This window comes from Pipistrellus kuhlii, unplaced genomic scaffold (genome assembly GCF_014108245.1).
Source record: "Pipistrellus kuhlii isolate mPipKuh1 unplaced genomic scaffold, mPipKuh1.p scaffold_m20_p_15, whole genome shotgun sequence".
In the NCBI taxonomy this organism is placed as follows: domain Eukaryota; kingdom Metazoa; phylum Chordata; class Mammalia; order Chiroptera; family Vespertilionidae; genus Pipistrellus; species Pipistrellus kuhlii.
Window position 1 is genome coordinate 40,721,864 of NW_023425460.1, and position 14,811 is coordinate 40,736,674.

A 14,811-nucleotide genomic window follows, 5' to 3' on the forward strand; every position below is an offset into this window, starting at 1 on the left:
GAGAGTGGGCCCTGGATCTGGCAACAAACGGGGCATGAGCCACTTGAAGAAGAGTCATTTCTGGACTAAGGGGACAGAAGGCGGATTACAGTGGGTGGAGGAGTGCAATGAAGATCATAAAGGAAAGACAATGCGCAGCTTTCTGAAAGAAAGGAATGATGGCTGGAGGCAGAAGTTGAGATTTAAAAAAACAGAACTAAGGAAATAAAGATTTTTTCCCATGAGCTACATGGGGATTTTGAAACCAGGTTTGTTTGGCTCCAAAATGTATGCCTTATTCAGAGCTTCCTGGACCACAGAGAGAAAAACAAAACAAAACAAACAAAAAACACACCACATTTGTAAGATAGCTAAACAGAATTATAGATAATTTTTTTGGTATTTTTCAATTTTTTCATTCAAAGAATAAATTACCTTAATACTCATAAAATACTTAATAGATTTTCTATTTGCAGAACAATTACTGGAATACAGCAAAGTGTATGAAAATCATTAACCAGTCAAGTTCAACCTAAGTAGCATATTACCAAATAGTGCCACCTAGCGCAGCGTTTATTTCTCAAATATTTAACCTGCACTCCGTTTTATAGCTTATACATCAACACACATTAAGATACCTGTGAACTAAAATACCTAAAAGTGTTACCTTCAAAACTCCTGACTTCATCGATCCTACTGCTTCGGTGGTTTCACAGCATGAGCCATGGAAAGGGGATGTGCCGGTTTTGTGCAGTGCTAAGTACACGGTCACAGCTCAGAAGATAAGGAGTAACGGCAGCAACCAGAAAGAGATTTAACTTTTCTGTTAAAAAAAATAAAGGCTACTGCATTAAAATTCAAAAGAACGTATACTTGTTCTTCTCTAGAATACAGTATTTGACAAAGGAATATGTTGCTGAGGGACCTTATTGAACTTTACGGATGTCTGTCCTTGGCTTTGTAAGAAGACAGACCTCTGTGATAAGAAGCCCTCTTAGCAGAATAGGCAGGGGGGAGTATGCATGAATGTGAGAACAAATGATCATTGAGTTCCTGTTTTTATGTAGTTCTATCATGAAAAATTAAAGAATTCTCAAAATATCATCCTATCTAATAAAGAGCTAATATGCTAATTAGACTGAACAACAGAACAACCTTCCAGATGACCTTCTGGACAAAGCTGGGCTGCAAGGACCAGCAGAGGCAGCCGGGGCTATGAGGGCCGAGCCTCTTGCACAAATTTCATGCACCAGGCCTCTAGTTAAAGTATAAAAGGCACTGTAGCTTACTGGATTTGGACCACACGGGGCTTCGAATCTGTTTGATGGTAGGTTGTGGAATAAGGACTGAATTCTATTTCATTTCTAGCAACTTCAAAATCTCTCTCTCTTTTGTGAAAACTTCATTTATATAAAAATTAATATTCTTAGAAATATTTTAATAATAGCCTTATTAAACAATACGATAGGATTATCGTAATATATAGTATTAAACTTGGATTTGCCAAGCAGCTCTCATGAAATTATTTGACTAGACTGCCACCTACAGGTGGCACGAAAAGCCGAGTGGCACTGTGCTAGAAAATAATGGGATGTACAGGACAGCACACGGAATACAGTCAATAATATTGCAGTAATTGTGTATGGTGCCAGGTGTGTACTGGAAATATCAGGGGGATCCCTTTGTAAAGTATATGATTGACTAACTGCTGTGCTGTACACCTGAAACTAATACTGAATGTAAACCAAAAAAAAGTTATTAGGTTTAAAAAAATGGTAGGGTTGCCAGATAAAATATAGAGCCTACCCTTTAAAATTATGTTCCGTTAACAATATTTTTGTAGTATAAGTTGGTCGTGCATGTGTGTGTGTGTGTGTGTGTGTGCGCGCGTGTAAATGCTAAAATGTCAAGGGAGTGAAAATTATCTTACTATGACTCTCAAGAAAATAAGTGATACTAGGGAATAGCTGGCAAATTTTTTTTTCAATGATAGTGAGAAAAAAATATGTAAACACCCAAGAATCCCCCTAATTCTGGGAATATTTGATACCGTGTTTCCCCGAAATTAGACATCCTCCGAAAATAAGACCTAGTGCATGGAAAGATAAGACATCCCCTAAAAATAAGACCTAGCGCAACTTTGGGAGAAAAAATTAATTAATATAAGACACTGTCTTATTTTCGGGGAAACGGTAGAACATTAACTTACTGACTGTAATAAGGAATAATTGGAAATATATCTAAAAGTTGGTGCGAGTTCATGGAGCCTCAACAACACTTGAAATTAACTTTTAAAACTATACATGTTCTACTGAAACCCAAACCCAATTTTCTACTCCCACCCCACCCCCCTACTTTTCTAGCTATATCCTTAAGGAAGGAAAAAAATAAGAATGTTGTATGATTACATTTTTAAAAACTGAGACCCAAACTGTAAGTCACAGGTCACACAAAACGCTAACACAATAGTCATGTGCATCCAAATGGGAGACTCTACAGCAGGGAAATGGAAGCCACAAAGTGCCTTTTTGGCAATTTGCCCTTCTCTGAATATTCCATTTAGAGACAGCAGACAGAAATGCAGACACGAGGTCCTGTCTCTGATTCACTGCACAGGAAGGTCAGAATTCTTGAAGCATTTACATGACTGAATAACATTGCATACTCTATGTCAGTGGTTGGCAAACAGCGGCTTGCGAGCCACATGCGGCTCTTTGGCCCCTTGAGTGTGGCTCTTCCATAAAATACCACGTACCCTAATGACGTTAATAACAATGTACCTACCTATATCGTTAAGTTTAATTTTTTTTTTCTCTCAAAAGAAATTTCAACTGTTGTACTGTTGATATTTGGCTCTGTTGACGAATGAGTTTGCCGACCACTGCTCTGTCATTCTTATGGAATGGTTAAAAGAAGTCAAGTAGAAGTTATATTTCTGGTTTTATCACCAAGCTATTGCACACAGTTGAATCAGTCCTCTCTATCCTTCCAGAAATTGTGGCAGGAAGATAGAAATGCTTATGCATTACGCCATGGCAAGGTCAAAGTACATCTTTACCTTATTGAACCGTATTCTGCAGTCCATGAGGAAGAGTGGCCCAACTTTCATTTCATTTTGCCTACAAACAAAACAGAACTTTTAGGTAGTTATTAACACTTTCTGAATCGGTGTGTGTCCAAGGACAAAAGAAGTCCAAGGGACCAGCATACAATGGATCTAATAAAACATTGAGTCAGGAATCCTCTGCTCTCATTGGAAATCAGCCTCCAGCGACTTTGAGCAAGTTACAAAAACTCTCCGTATTATTTATGTACTAAAGGCCTGGTACATGAAATTCGTGCATGAGGGTGGGAGGTCCCTCAGCCCTGCCTGCACCCTCTCCACTAGGGGATCCCTCTCATAATCCGGGACTGCTGGCTCCTAACTGCTCACCTGCCTGCTTGCCTAATTGCCCCTAACTGCTTCTGATCACCTTCTAACCACTCTCCCCTGTCGGTCTGGTGGCCCCCCCTAACATTCTCTCCTGCCAGCCTGGTCACCCCCTAACTGCTCTCCCTTGACTGTTTAGTCACACCCTAACTGCTTGCCCCTGCCAGCCTGATCACCCCTAATTGCCTCTGCCTCAGCCCCCACCACTGTAGCTTTGTCCAGAGGACATCCAGAAGGTTGTCTGGAAGATGTCTGGTCTAATTAGCATAATACCCTTTTATTATAATAGTATAGATTGCTGCTTAATGAATTACCTCCAAATTAGTAGCTTAAAACAACAAACAAGCATTATCTTCCAGTTTCTGTAGAAAGTACTAAAAATGGTTTCTTGCCTCTAGTTTCTCCCTTGGCCAAACTAACTTTGGGCATATCAGTTACACCAGCATATTGTTTATTCAAGAGCTTTTACGAGGTTTGTTATGAACGCCCCTGCTCTTTCTCCAAAACTCCTCATTTCCTGCTCCACACAGGCAACCTTTTTTCGCACTTTGAGTGGACTCTTTTATTACTTCCTTTCATTAAATAATATGCCTGCTACTTCTTGATATCTCTGTTTTAAGCAATATCTAATGTTTTCCCATTAAAGGGGCCTTAGCTTTCTCTCTTATACACCCTCCCCTCTCTCCATCTCCACCACATATCCATCTTTTCATCTTCTCAATAGAGCAATTCCACAACTTTAATTAGACCAGTGTTTACATTATTATGGCTATGTCAACACTATTTACAGTTGAGCCATGGATACTATGCTCATGTGTTCCTGCACAGTACTTTATTTTTCTGGGTGATAATAATGATCTAGGTTTCTTCTTTGTCTTGTTTTCTTTGTATTTATCCCTAAGCCAACATCAAGCTCTGCTCCTCTACTGTAGAGCTACTCAAACTCAGAGCTATTCCCTCTCTCAGTTTCATCTTCTTGAGGAAATCTCTTCTGACCTGCTTGCTATCCCAGCTTGAGGAATAGTTGTCATGCTGCGATTCTGCTTCACCATTATCTTAGACTAGGGGTGTCGAACTCAATCAGAGAAGGGGCCAAAATCTAAAATCCAGCCTAAATCGCGGGCCGAATGGTTTACTGAACAGTCATAAACTGTCATTGTGATGGAAACGCAGCAGAGTGCAGTGATGACAGCGCGGTGCGGGCCACATTGCAAGGCCTGGCGGGACGGATTTGGCCCGCGGGCCTTGTGTTTGACACATGTGTCTTAGACATTTCCTTCATCACCGTCCTGTGGTGGGCACTGTTATCTAGTTCCCTCGTCATTTTCTCCTTTGGCCTACTCCCCGAGTTTTGGTGAAACACAACTTCCGATCGCTTCCTTAGAAAGAGTGCAAGGCAGGAAAAGTTTTCAATACTTGGCACATCTGACACGAGTTATTCTATTGATACCTTCACACTGAATTGACAGTTCCTTAGCAATAGGATTCTAGATGGAAAAATTTTTTTCCTTTGAATTTGGAAGGCTTTGCCCCAATGCCTTCTCACGTCCCACGTTATTGTTGTTGAAAAGTGTAATTCATTATAACTATTGATTCTTGGTATGAATTCATTTTCTTTTTCCTCTCCTCATTACAAGTTTTATAGGATCTTTCTCTGAACCCGGTGTTCTGAAATTTTACAACACTGGCCACTAGGGTGAGTCTGTTTGCAGTCATTGTTCTGGTATTTAATGCACTCTCTGAATTTGGATACTCATGCCTTTAAGATCTATAAAATTATATTAAATTATTAGTTTAATGATTTCCTCTCTTTACTCTCTTCAATTATTTAGATGTTGGGTCTGCTGGACTGGCCCCTCTATTTTTTTACACACCGCCCCCCAAGTGTTCATCTCTGTATCATTTTTGCTCTAGTCTTTGGGAAATTTTTTCAAGTTTACTTTTCATCTTTTTTTTGTGTTGTTCTTAAAGTTCTGTTACCATTATTCTTGATTTATAAATGCTCTCTAAATGGTGCTTTAAAAAATAACATAATAATCATGTTTTACTGATGCAGTATCTTTTATCTCTCTGGAAATATTAGTGATAGTGTTTTTATTGTTGTTGTTTTTTTTCTTTTTTATTTTTTTTTCTTATTTAAGATTTCTTCTCCATCTCTCCCTATCTGTTGAATGCAAGCAACTGTGTTTCCTACAAGTTTCTTTTTTTGTCCTGTCTCTTTTTTTCTTTTGGTCTCCATCACTAATGTTACCAGCTTTCTTTGAATTGTGGATGACCCCAGGCTGTCTGGCCCTATTTAAGAAATCCCTGAAAAAAAACTGTTTGCAGCTCTGAGCATGCGGACAGAGCTTGCCCGCTGAGGGCTGCGCTGCAGAGTATCCTGGGCTCCCTCGCCAGGAGCTTCAGGTCTATTCCTATGGCCTGTCAGCTTCTCTAGCGAGAACTCTTCCTGTCTTCCACCTGCAGAGATCAGTCTGAGGCCTGTATTCTGTGCCAAGAGGAGGATGAGGATGGAGGACATGCATCTCAATATTTACAAGGTTTTTTTCACTTTTCACTTAATCCTCTTCTCCCTCCACTCCATCACCCCCACCCCAACCCCCCAATATGGACCTTCTGTGTTGTCAGGGTAATCTCTAATCTTCTACCAGGGTGGGAAGGGGGCAGTTAGCCAAGAACCTGGTGGAGTGGGGAAGGGGCTAAACAGACTTCTAATTCATTCTGCTATTTGTGTCCCACTATTATTTCCACTTCCAGAGGTACCTACTGCCACCAGATCCTGAGAGATTTTATAGGTGTATGAATACATTACTTTGGTTCTTGGTTTTCTTAATTGCTGCCTTGGGATTCACCTCCTTTACAGAAACTTCCCAATTCTCAGAATTTTATTGCTGTCCTCTCCTCTCTGACTTTATTAGCCCTCTTGGGTTTATACCTTGAGAAATCCCCTTAATTTTAATGGCATTTGGGGACGGAATATGGCTAAATTCAACCCACACACTTCACCAGAAGTCTGCCAAACTTCGGAAGTTAGGCATCATCTAACTCCATTTCCTTTTTCTGTCTCTTTTTTTCAACTCCATCCCAACTAATTTTCAATTTTATGCATTTTTTTTTTCTGCGTCCTCACGGATTAAACTTCATTCAGAGAAGAACTTAACACATTCATTCACACTCACCCTGAGGCGTAATGAAGGATAGAGTTTAATGTGTCTGTAATCTCTCGGAAGAGTATTTTAGTTTTAGCAGCAACTATATTTCTTATTTGGCTTAAGGCACTGGAATAAAGTTCTAATTGGGGAGTTTCCGGCAACCGCATATATGGGTTTAGGAGGCTAAAGGAAGCCTCTGTTATGCGTTCTCAAATCCCATTTCCTTGAGGTAGGCTCATTTCTGCCCTTGCAAAAGGCAGGTGATAATCTCAGGGCCACAGGCATCAAGGATGAGACGAGGAGGCAAGGATATCTGCTCAATTACAATTCTGGCCCAACTTGTACCATATGTCTTGGAACCGAGATATGAGGCAGGTGAATCATCTTCCTAAATATTGCTATTCATCTAGAGTAGGACATATACTTTATTGTGCTGATAATAAAGTGTACAGACAACGACAGGCATCATCAAATGGGAACAACTCTAAGGAAGCCCGTCTTACACAGACCTCCCTGTACAATTAGTGGTGCTGAGGCATGATGAAAATGCCAAATGCCACATGAATGTAGGACAATTAGGTCAGGAAAATAAGTATGGTTAATAATATGACTAGCCATCTTAACCTGTGTGAATAATGATAATAATAATAATAGCCATTATGGACTGTTGGCTGAAGCAGACACAATTAGCCAAAATCTGCGTAGGCGTGCATGTCAGTCAGCGTTCAGCCAACAAGAGAACATGACCCAGCATTCTGGGGCCAGTACCCCGTAAATTAAGGCCAAATCTACCTGCCGTGCATGGATTCAAGCAACATGAACAGAGGAGAAAGGAAGACAAGACCAGCCACGATCTCTCCTTCAGCACATTGCTAGAGCATGGTGTTGAGGCCGCTGGTGGTCCATGGACTCACACACAAGTGGAGGTAGTGCGCTAAGCAAGGGGCAAGTTTTCCACGGACACCACGAGGATCCCTGGCCCAGTGAGTGGAATTTGGCAGCTCTCCTTGCTGTAAGGGTGAAAAGTGTATGTAAATAAATAAAGTCCTCTCCCTAAAGCTTGATTTCTGGCCCTATTTTTTTTCTTGCAAATACTATCACTGCCAATAATAATAATAATGATAATACCAAGTGCCTATGTATTGCTTACTATGGGCTGGGCACTGTTTTACATATTAAGTCCCACACAACTTTGTGCTATTCTCTCTATTTTTATTTTTAAAATGTATTGATATATACTTTTTTTTTATTATTGATTTCAGAGAGGAAGGGAGAGGAAAAGAGAGATATTGTAGAAACATCAATAATGAGAGAAAATCATTGACCAGCTGCCTCCTGAAGGCCCCACACTGGGGATGGTGCCCACAACCCGGGCATGTGTCCTGACATGGACTCCAACCGTGACCTCCTAGATCAGAGGTCAAGGCTCAACCCCTGAGCCATGCTGGTCGGACCTCTCGGATTTTGGAGATGAGGAAACTAAAGCACACGGTGGTAACATTACTTTCTACAGTGAGGGGCAGAGCTGGGATTTCAACTTAGGCTCCTTAGCTCCCGAGTCTCTCTTAACCGCGCTGCACTGCTGGCTGCCTTCTCTGCCTTCTCTGCCTTTTCTGGTTCAACGGCCAGGACGTGTTTTCATCACTGGCTGTGCAACACCTACACCGCCCTCATCATCTTATCAAGGACCTAGTGGTCCTTTGGATAAAACACCAGCGCTAGCAAAAACAAACACCAAGTTCTCCAGGATATGAATGAACATTTTTCATGGTTGGTATCAACCCGCTTTGTGCGCACAGTGGCATTGTATTTTAAGAAGCCTCTGCCCCATTGCTTACACTGTAGCTCCGAGTATCTGTGCCCTGCCTTTCCTAGAATCCCTTCCGATTCTTTCCAGTGTCATCCGGCACAGAAAATGCTGTACCGAGTTCATTGCGCCCGAGCATAACCCAGGAAACATATGAACTGACCCATCTCACCATTGGTCCGTTTGGGGCTTCCTATTTTATTATTTATTTAAATGAATATATTTATTTTTTATTGATTTCAGAGAGGAAGGCAGGAGAGAGGGAGAAACATCAATGATGAGAAGGGCTCATTGCCTACACTGGAGATGGAGCCCGCATCCCAGGCAATGTACCCTGTAACCTCCTAGCTCATAAGATCAATCCTCAGCCACTGAGCCAGGCTGGCTGGGCGGGGCTTCCTATTTTAATGCTGAATAATTAGTCCTAGGAATGTATTTTACAGTTTGCAAAGCCATTTCACCAGTGTCAGCTGATTTGTTCTCGTGTCTAGCATTTAAATCCAGGGTGCGCTTTGTCTTAAGAACACGGTGCTTTTTCATACGGTTCTTCCAACGCTGCCCTTCAAAGACGAACCCATGCTTTAGATGTGAAACTAATACAAAACAATATTGAATGTAAACTGCAATTGAATAATACATTTTCCCCAAATTAAGAAAACGAACAACTCACAGTAGAAAAATTAGTGGCCAATAAATGGATGAAAAGATTGTTTATCAAATAAAAATAAAAAAACCTGGACTAGGAAATTGAAATCATAAAAATGGTTTTAATATTCATGACTCAAAAAAAAAAAAAAGACGAGCCCAGCCTGCCACATACGAATAAGGCCACTCTTCCCTACAACATCGGCGTGTGATTTCCACCCGCAACACAACCGGGAGGCTGGCTGCGGGTTCGACCCTGTGCACCGAGGGGGTCCGCGGCGCCCGGAAGCCCGGGGCCGGCGGCGGCTGCAGCGCGGGGCCCGGCTCCCACCCACCCCGGCCGCGGCCGCTCCGCCCCGGCGCCCTGCGGGGCAGGCCTGGCCCCGCTTCCCGGCCGCGCCGGCGCCCCCTGCAGGCCGCGCGGGGCACTGCGGGCGGAAGGAACCGGGCCGGCGGGGCTGCCACCGTGTCCCCGCCGCCGCCGCCGGAGCCGCCGCCGGAGCGCCGCGGGCCCGATCGCCGGACCGCCCTGCCCGCCACGTCCCCGCGCCGCCCGCCGCCTTCGCCCCCGGGGCCCCGCCGCCCGCCGCCCGCCGCCCCCCGGCCCCCGGCTCCCGCTCGGCCTCGGCGCCCACCGGCCTCCACTCTGGAGCGGCCCCGGCAGCCGCAGCAGGGCCGGCGGCGGCGCATCGAGGAGCTCTCCCGGTCGTCCCGGGAGCGGCTGCTGCAGTCCCGGGACAGGATGTTCTCCAAGTTCACGTCCATCCTGCAGCACGCCGTGGAGGCGGTAAGGCCAGGCCCCGGCGGCCTAGCTCCCTGCCCGGCCCGGCGCCGCGGCCCGGCTCCCCAGGGCGAGGCCGGGCCGCCGGGGCCTGGGCCTGGCTCCGGGCAGGTCCCCTCCGGAGGTCCCCGTCCTGCCGGGCCCGGCGGGGGCTCGTCCCCCCCGGCAGCGGGGTGGTCGGGGGGTGCCCGGGGGGACCGGGCCTGCCGCCGGGGAGGGGGTGTCTCCGATTCCCTGATGGGGGACGGGGAGCCGGGGAGCACCTGGCGGGCCCCCCCCCCCCCCCTGCCGTGACCGTTAGCTTCCCGGCAGAAAGTCGTCAGCCTGGAGCCAGACAAAAGAAACGGCCCCACAGGGCTGGGTCAGGGTTTTTGTTTTGTTTTGTTTTGTTTTGTTTGGGGGGGAGCAGGGGAGCAGGAAGGTGCGCGCCTACCTTGGGGCGACTCCGGCGAGGACGCAGCCCACCCGACCCCGTGCCATGGCCCCGGCCGCTGGCTCTATGCGCGCAGGCCCGGCCGGGGGGACGGGGTGATGGCTGTGACACCCGGGCTGTGACACTTGGAGGGACTCGCAGTGGGGTTCGCAGCCCGGGCCCCGCCATCTGTTTCCTCTCCTGCCTCCTCTTCCTGGACGCCCTGCGTCCATCATCCTGCCATTGTGCTGGCCTCCGAGGCCCTGGGACCCCCGCGTAGACGCGCACCGTTCACAGGTCCCCGCAGGCCCGCACCGGTGTGTCGGGGCGGCTGGTGGGAGACCCAGGGGCCTAGTGGCTTCCTCCGAGTTGCTTTCCTTGCCTCTGGGAGGGCTGCCCGAATGGGAAAGTGCATCCTGAGAAAGAACTGTTACTTTGCTGATTTTTAAAAAAATGTCATTCTCTTTTTTGTGTTCAGATTGGGAGGCAGAGCCCATGAAAAGACACACGACTTTTATTTTAAACGAAAACAATCACACTAGGACAGTTTTTATTGCCAGGCGATAAAAATAACAGATTTTAAAAAACCCAGTCATGGAAACAGTTGGGTACAATTATTTCAAGTGACAGGTGGGAAATGTTTTTTTGGGTCATTTTAGCGTTACTACAGGTTCTTGGGAAAGCGTGTGTGTATCAAATCAAGAAAGGAAGTGCTTGTGAATGAAGAGCTGGGTGACACGTGGGGGAGGGGTGTCCCTTAGTATACACAGTCTGCAGCCTCTTTATGTTAAAAGAATTAGATTAAATTTTGTGACATTTACTTTTTTTACATGATTCCTTAACAACAGTCACTTTTCAACACTGAATGGTTTCATATTGAGAGCATCGAGAATAAAAATGTAGAACATTATTTATATCCTTTCCCTGAGAGGCTCAGACCTATAGAAATAAGTTCTTAGAAAAGGATGGCTTGCCTGCTCTCCCAGGAAAGACTCGTGTTGTCCCCGAGGCCTGTGTTTTAGGGCCTCGTTATCTTTTCGTAATTGTGTATGTAAGCATCTGTCAAATTACCCATGTAGATCGTCTGACGCGGGTTCTGTAACATCCAGATTCTCTACTCTGCTGAGGTTAGTGAGAAAGTTAGATTATGTTCACCTCAAAACTGCCATGCTGAATTTAGGAACATGGTTTTTAGTGGCTTCGAGTTGATGTTTTCAGCTGCCATAGTCCCCAGGTTGCCTGGCCAGGAGGGGAAAACTCATGAACAAATGTTGACACACTGTTTTTTTTCCTTCTAACATATCTCTTGGGCATGAACTCACGCCTCATGATAAGTGAGCCATCTGGGTGGCACTTGAGGAGTACTTTTTCCTAGCCCCAGATTGGTTTCCATTTATTACGTTCCAGTTATTTGCTCAGCGTGGCTTTCTGTAAGCTCATCTTCCTGCTCCTCGCTTCTTTTCATTAGCTTTTCTCTGTATTCCTTTTCGTTGGTATGCTCAATTAGTACTTTCCGATACAGTATCACAATTAATATAATTATCAGGATTGTACAGAGACAGGAGCTAATCTTGCATGCAAACTCGGACACGACCTTTCTCAGCCTGTCATCGCATGAGTAATGTTTTCCCATTTGGTGTTATTACATTTAGGTTTCTTTATCCCATCGGATCAGCCTTCAAGTGGTTTGTTATTTTAGGGATGACCAGATACTTATTCATTTAAGTGCGATTTAAAGGTAGATGTAATGGTTTCCCTTCACTTCCTGTTAACTACTTACAAGGAAAAAAGCAAAACACTAAGATAGTTTCAGAGGTTAGTATTTGAAAATGTGTAATTAAGCTGATAGAGTGCGATTTGAGTTCAGGAGAGAAATTCACACCTTGATCCAAAACATAACTTGTCATTCTTGCCTCTCGTTTTAAAAATGACAGTCCCTCTTCAGGATAGAAAGGGTTGGCCAGTAGGAGTTACGAAACGAATCTGTTTGTAAGTTGCCCCATGTCACAGATCTGAAATCAGGCCTCTCTTGTTCTGAAGCTGGCCTGGATCATTTCAGTACAAATTCCCCAAAGGGTAATAAATAAAATACCTCCCAATTAGCATAAGTCAGTATTGTGGAGGACCTCGTCTGTGCTGGGTAATCTGCCAGGGACTGGTATCTTTTAACTTCCAGCCAGTTCCATCCTTTGAGGGCAGACTTATTCCAAGAGGAGAAAGGGCAGTGAGGGAAGAAAGTCTTATTCATTTTTAACGAATTAGTTCAATTGAAGTCATCTTTGATTGATTGGAAATTACAGTGAAGAGTTCATCTTGATTTTGGGGGGCCAGCTCTTCCTTTGAAAAAGGACTTTGCCCTGGGAATGAAAACCTCAAGACGAACAGAACGTCCTGCTTTCTGACATGCGTTCTTTTCCAACAAGCGGTTTCTAACTTCACTTTTGGGTCGTCCAGCAAGTGTTCAATGAGCGCCCCACGTAAGAGACACAGATGTATTATCCCTGTCCTTGCCCACTATGTTTACAGTCTCATTTGGGAGACAAAACAAATGAATACACAGGCAGTTAAAGTATAAACACAAGACTGAGGCTTCGCCCTCAAAGCCAGACAGAACAGGGTTCCAGTCCCTATCTCTCAGAATTGTGGTGGAAATTTAAATGAGATCATGTACCTGAAGTGCTTAGTGCAGTGCCTGGCACATAGTAGGTGCTCAGCAAATGTTAAACATTATTATTATTATTATTATTATTATTATTATTATTTGGATGGCTGTTCAGCCCATGAGTTCCACGGGAGGAAGGGAGCAGGCACTTGGGATTGGAGTAGCTGGGAAAGGCTCTCTGGAGGACATGAGGCTGGAGCTGGACTTGGGAGGCGGAGACCAAAGGAAGGGCATTAGAGAAGTTGAGGTGAAGGAGCAGCATTTGAAAAGATCTGGGCACGGAGCGTTCATGATACACGTGCGACGGCATGCAGGTGTGGCTTTGAGGACACCAATTCTCGTGGACCATCAGTGTAGGTCCTCTGTGCAGTAGGCATGTTGAAGACAGATAGTCCGGGTTTCTCGTTACAAGCAGTGTTTCCTTGGGCAAGTCAGTTACCTGGCTTTGGGTCTTAATAGGAGTTTTGTTTTGGAAAAGAAGGCTTTTATTGTGAAATTTTAAGACCACACACAGTAAGTTCAAGCTTTGTAGCACATCTCCTGGCACATAACTACCTATTAAATGTGGCAACTGCTGTGCCATTCATACAGTCGCTCAGTAGATGTCATCGGATGGTTCCTAAATGCCATCGCTGAGTTGGGAACTGGGGATTCAGCGAAGAAAAAGATGACACATTCCCAGCCTTTGTAGAGTTTACAGACTCGTGGAGAAGATGGATAATTCAACAATGAAAGAGGTGGGGTGAGGACTAGGAGAGACGGGGCAGGTGGTAGGGGGTTTCACAGCATGGGTGGAAAGGACTATATTCTACACAGAAAGTTGACAAGGTTTCCCAGAGAAAGCTGTGGGTAAGTTAGGCACTTATGTCAATTTACTTTGAGGTATGGATTGCATGAATTTTTAAGAATTGAATCTCTGTATTGTTCAAGTTAACTGAGATTAGAATCCCCTCACGCTGATTCACACATCTCTTCCCTTTTTGTTGTTTGTACCCAGAGCATACATGTTTTTATGCAATGATAAAGCAGGTAATTTGCATGTGAGAATTAGTAATGGAAGAGGCAAGTTCACTAGGAAGTTTTACATAAATCAGGAAATTTATTCATGTTTGAACTAGATTGTTACTAAACTAAGTTATTAGCAATTTAGAACTGTTTCGCCAGCAGCTTAAATAGTATTTTTTCTTTAAATCAAACTCCTAGGAGAGGGATATTTTATATGTAAGCAAAGACATCATCCTTTGAATTTGTAATGACAAAGGTCCTGACAAAAATGGTGTAAGGCCTCGGATCTAGTGGCTTACCCTGGAAATAGAGTTAAGTCCCATGGGTAACGTAATTTGGAACAAGGATGCTGTGATCTTATATATTCAGGAGGTTCTGCAGCAAAATTTAACAAATCACACACTTATACTTAAGAAACTAAATACATTTCTTGAAATGCCAAATTTCATTTGAGTTTGTCCTGATTGTTAATACATTTAACTATATGTAAAGCCGGTATATTAAAAAAAAAAAAAAGTCTATAAAAACAAGAGAAATTTTATGTTTTGAAAAAGATTCCCCAAACAAGCTGATTAAAACCTATTTTTTTTTAAAAAAAAACCTAGAAATTTCAGGAAGATTGTTTCCAAATGAACACCTTCATTCTTATTTTTCTATTTCCCCCCTCAACCTCCCACAAGTAATTTCTCTCTCCATGTTCTTGAAGTACAGTACTCCCAAAGGTTTTCACTTGGTTAAAGGTTTTAGAGTGTTTAAAATGTTTTCATAAAATTCTATTTGAAAATGAGACGAGTACTTGTGTTCTCTTAGCCCAGGGTTATCCAGAGGCTGAGAATGGGCAAGGAGGGGCGAGCCAGCAGCAGGAAGATGGTGATGAGTGCTGAGCCCTTCTCAGGCCTTTCTCCCTGAACACATTTCACCTCCTGGACTGGAACCAG

The 14,811-nt window shown here is 44.1% G+C and overlaps 1 protein-coding gene, 1 long non-coding RNA gene and 1 other non-coding gene across 4 annotated transcripts in view; 2 read left to right on the forward strand and 1 right to left on the reverse strand.

Moving 5' to 3' along the window:
* Nucleotides 1-11,098, reverse strand: LOC123652397. Its single transcript, XR_006741728.1, has 3 exons — nt 10,228-11,098; nt 3,038-3,098; nt 1-802 (listed from the first exon to the last, which is right to left on the reverse strand). It is a non-coding gene; the product is annotated as an uncharacterized LOC123652397 (long non-coding RNA).
* On the forward strand, nt 7,423-7,579 carry LOC118719657. The gene has a single exon (XR_004988218.1). It is a non-coding gene; the product is annotated as a small nucleolar RNA SNORA62/SNORA6 family (small nucleolar RNA).
* The window catches only part of FHIP2A (FHF complex subunit HOOK interacting protein 2A), a 24,529-nt gene continuing 19,290 nt past the window's right edge, over nt 9,573-14,811 (forward strand). For both annotated transcript variants that reach the window (XR_006741727.1, XM_036439159.2), the window contains exon 1: nt 9,573-9,800. Coding sequence is in view for 1 of the 2 variants with exons in the window: in XM_036439159.2 (XP_036295052.1) it covers nt 9,756-9,800 (45 nt within the window). In the remaining variant the exon portion in view is untranslated. The remainder of the gene's footprint in view (nt 9,801-14,811) is intronic.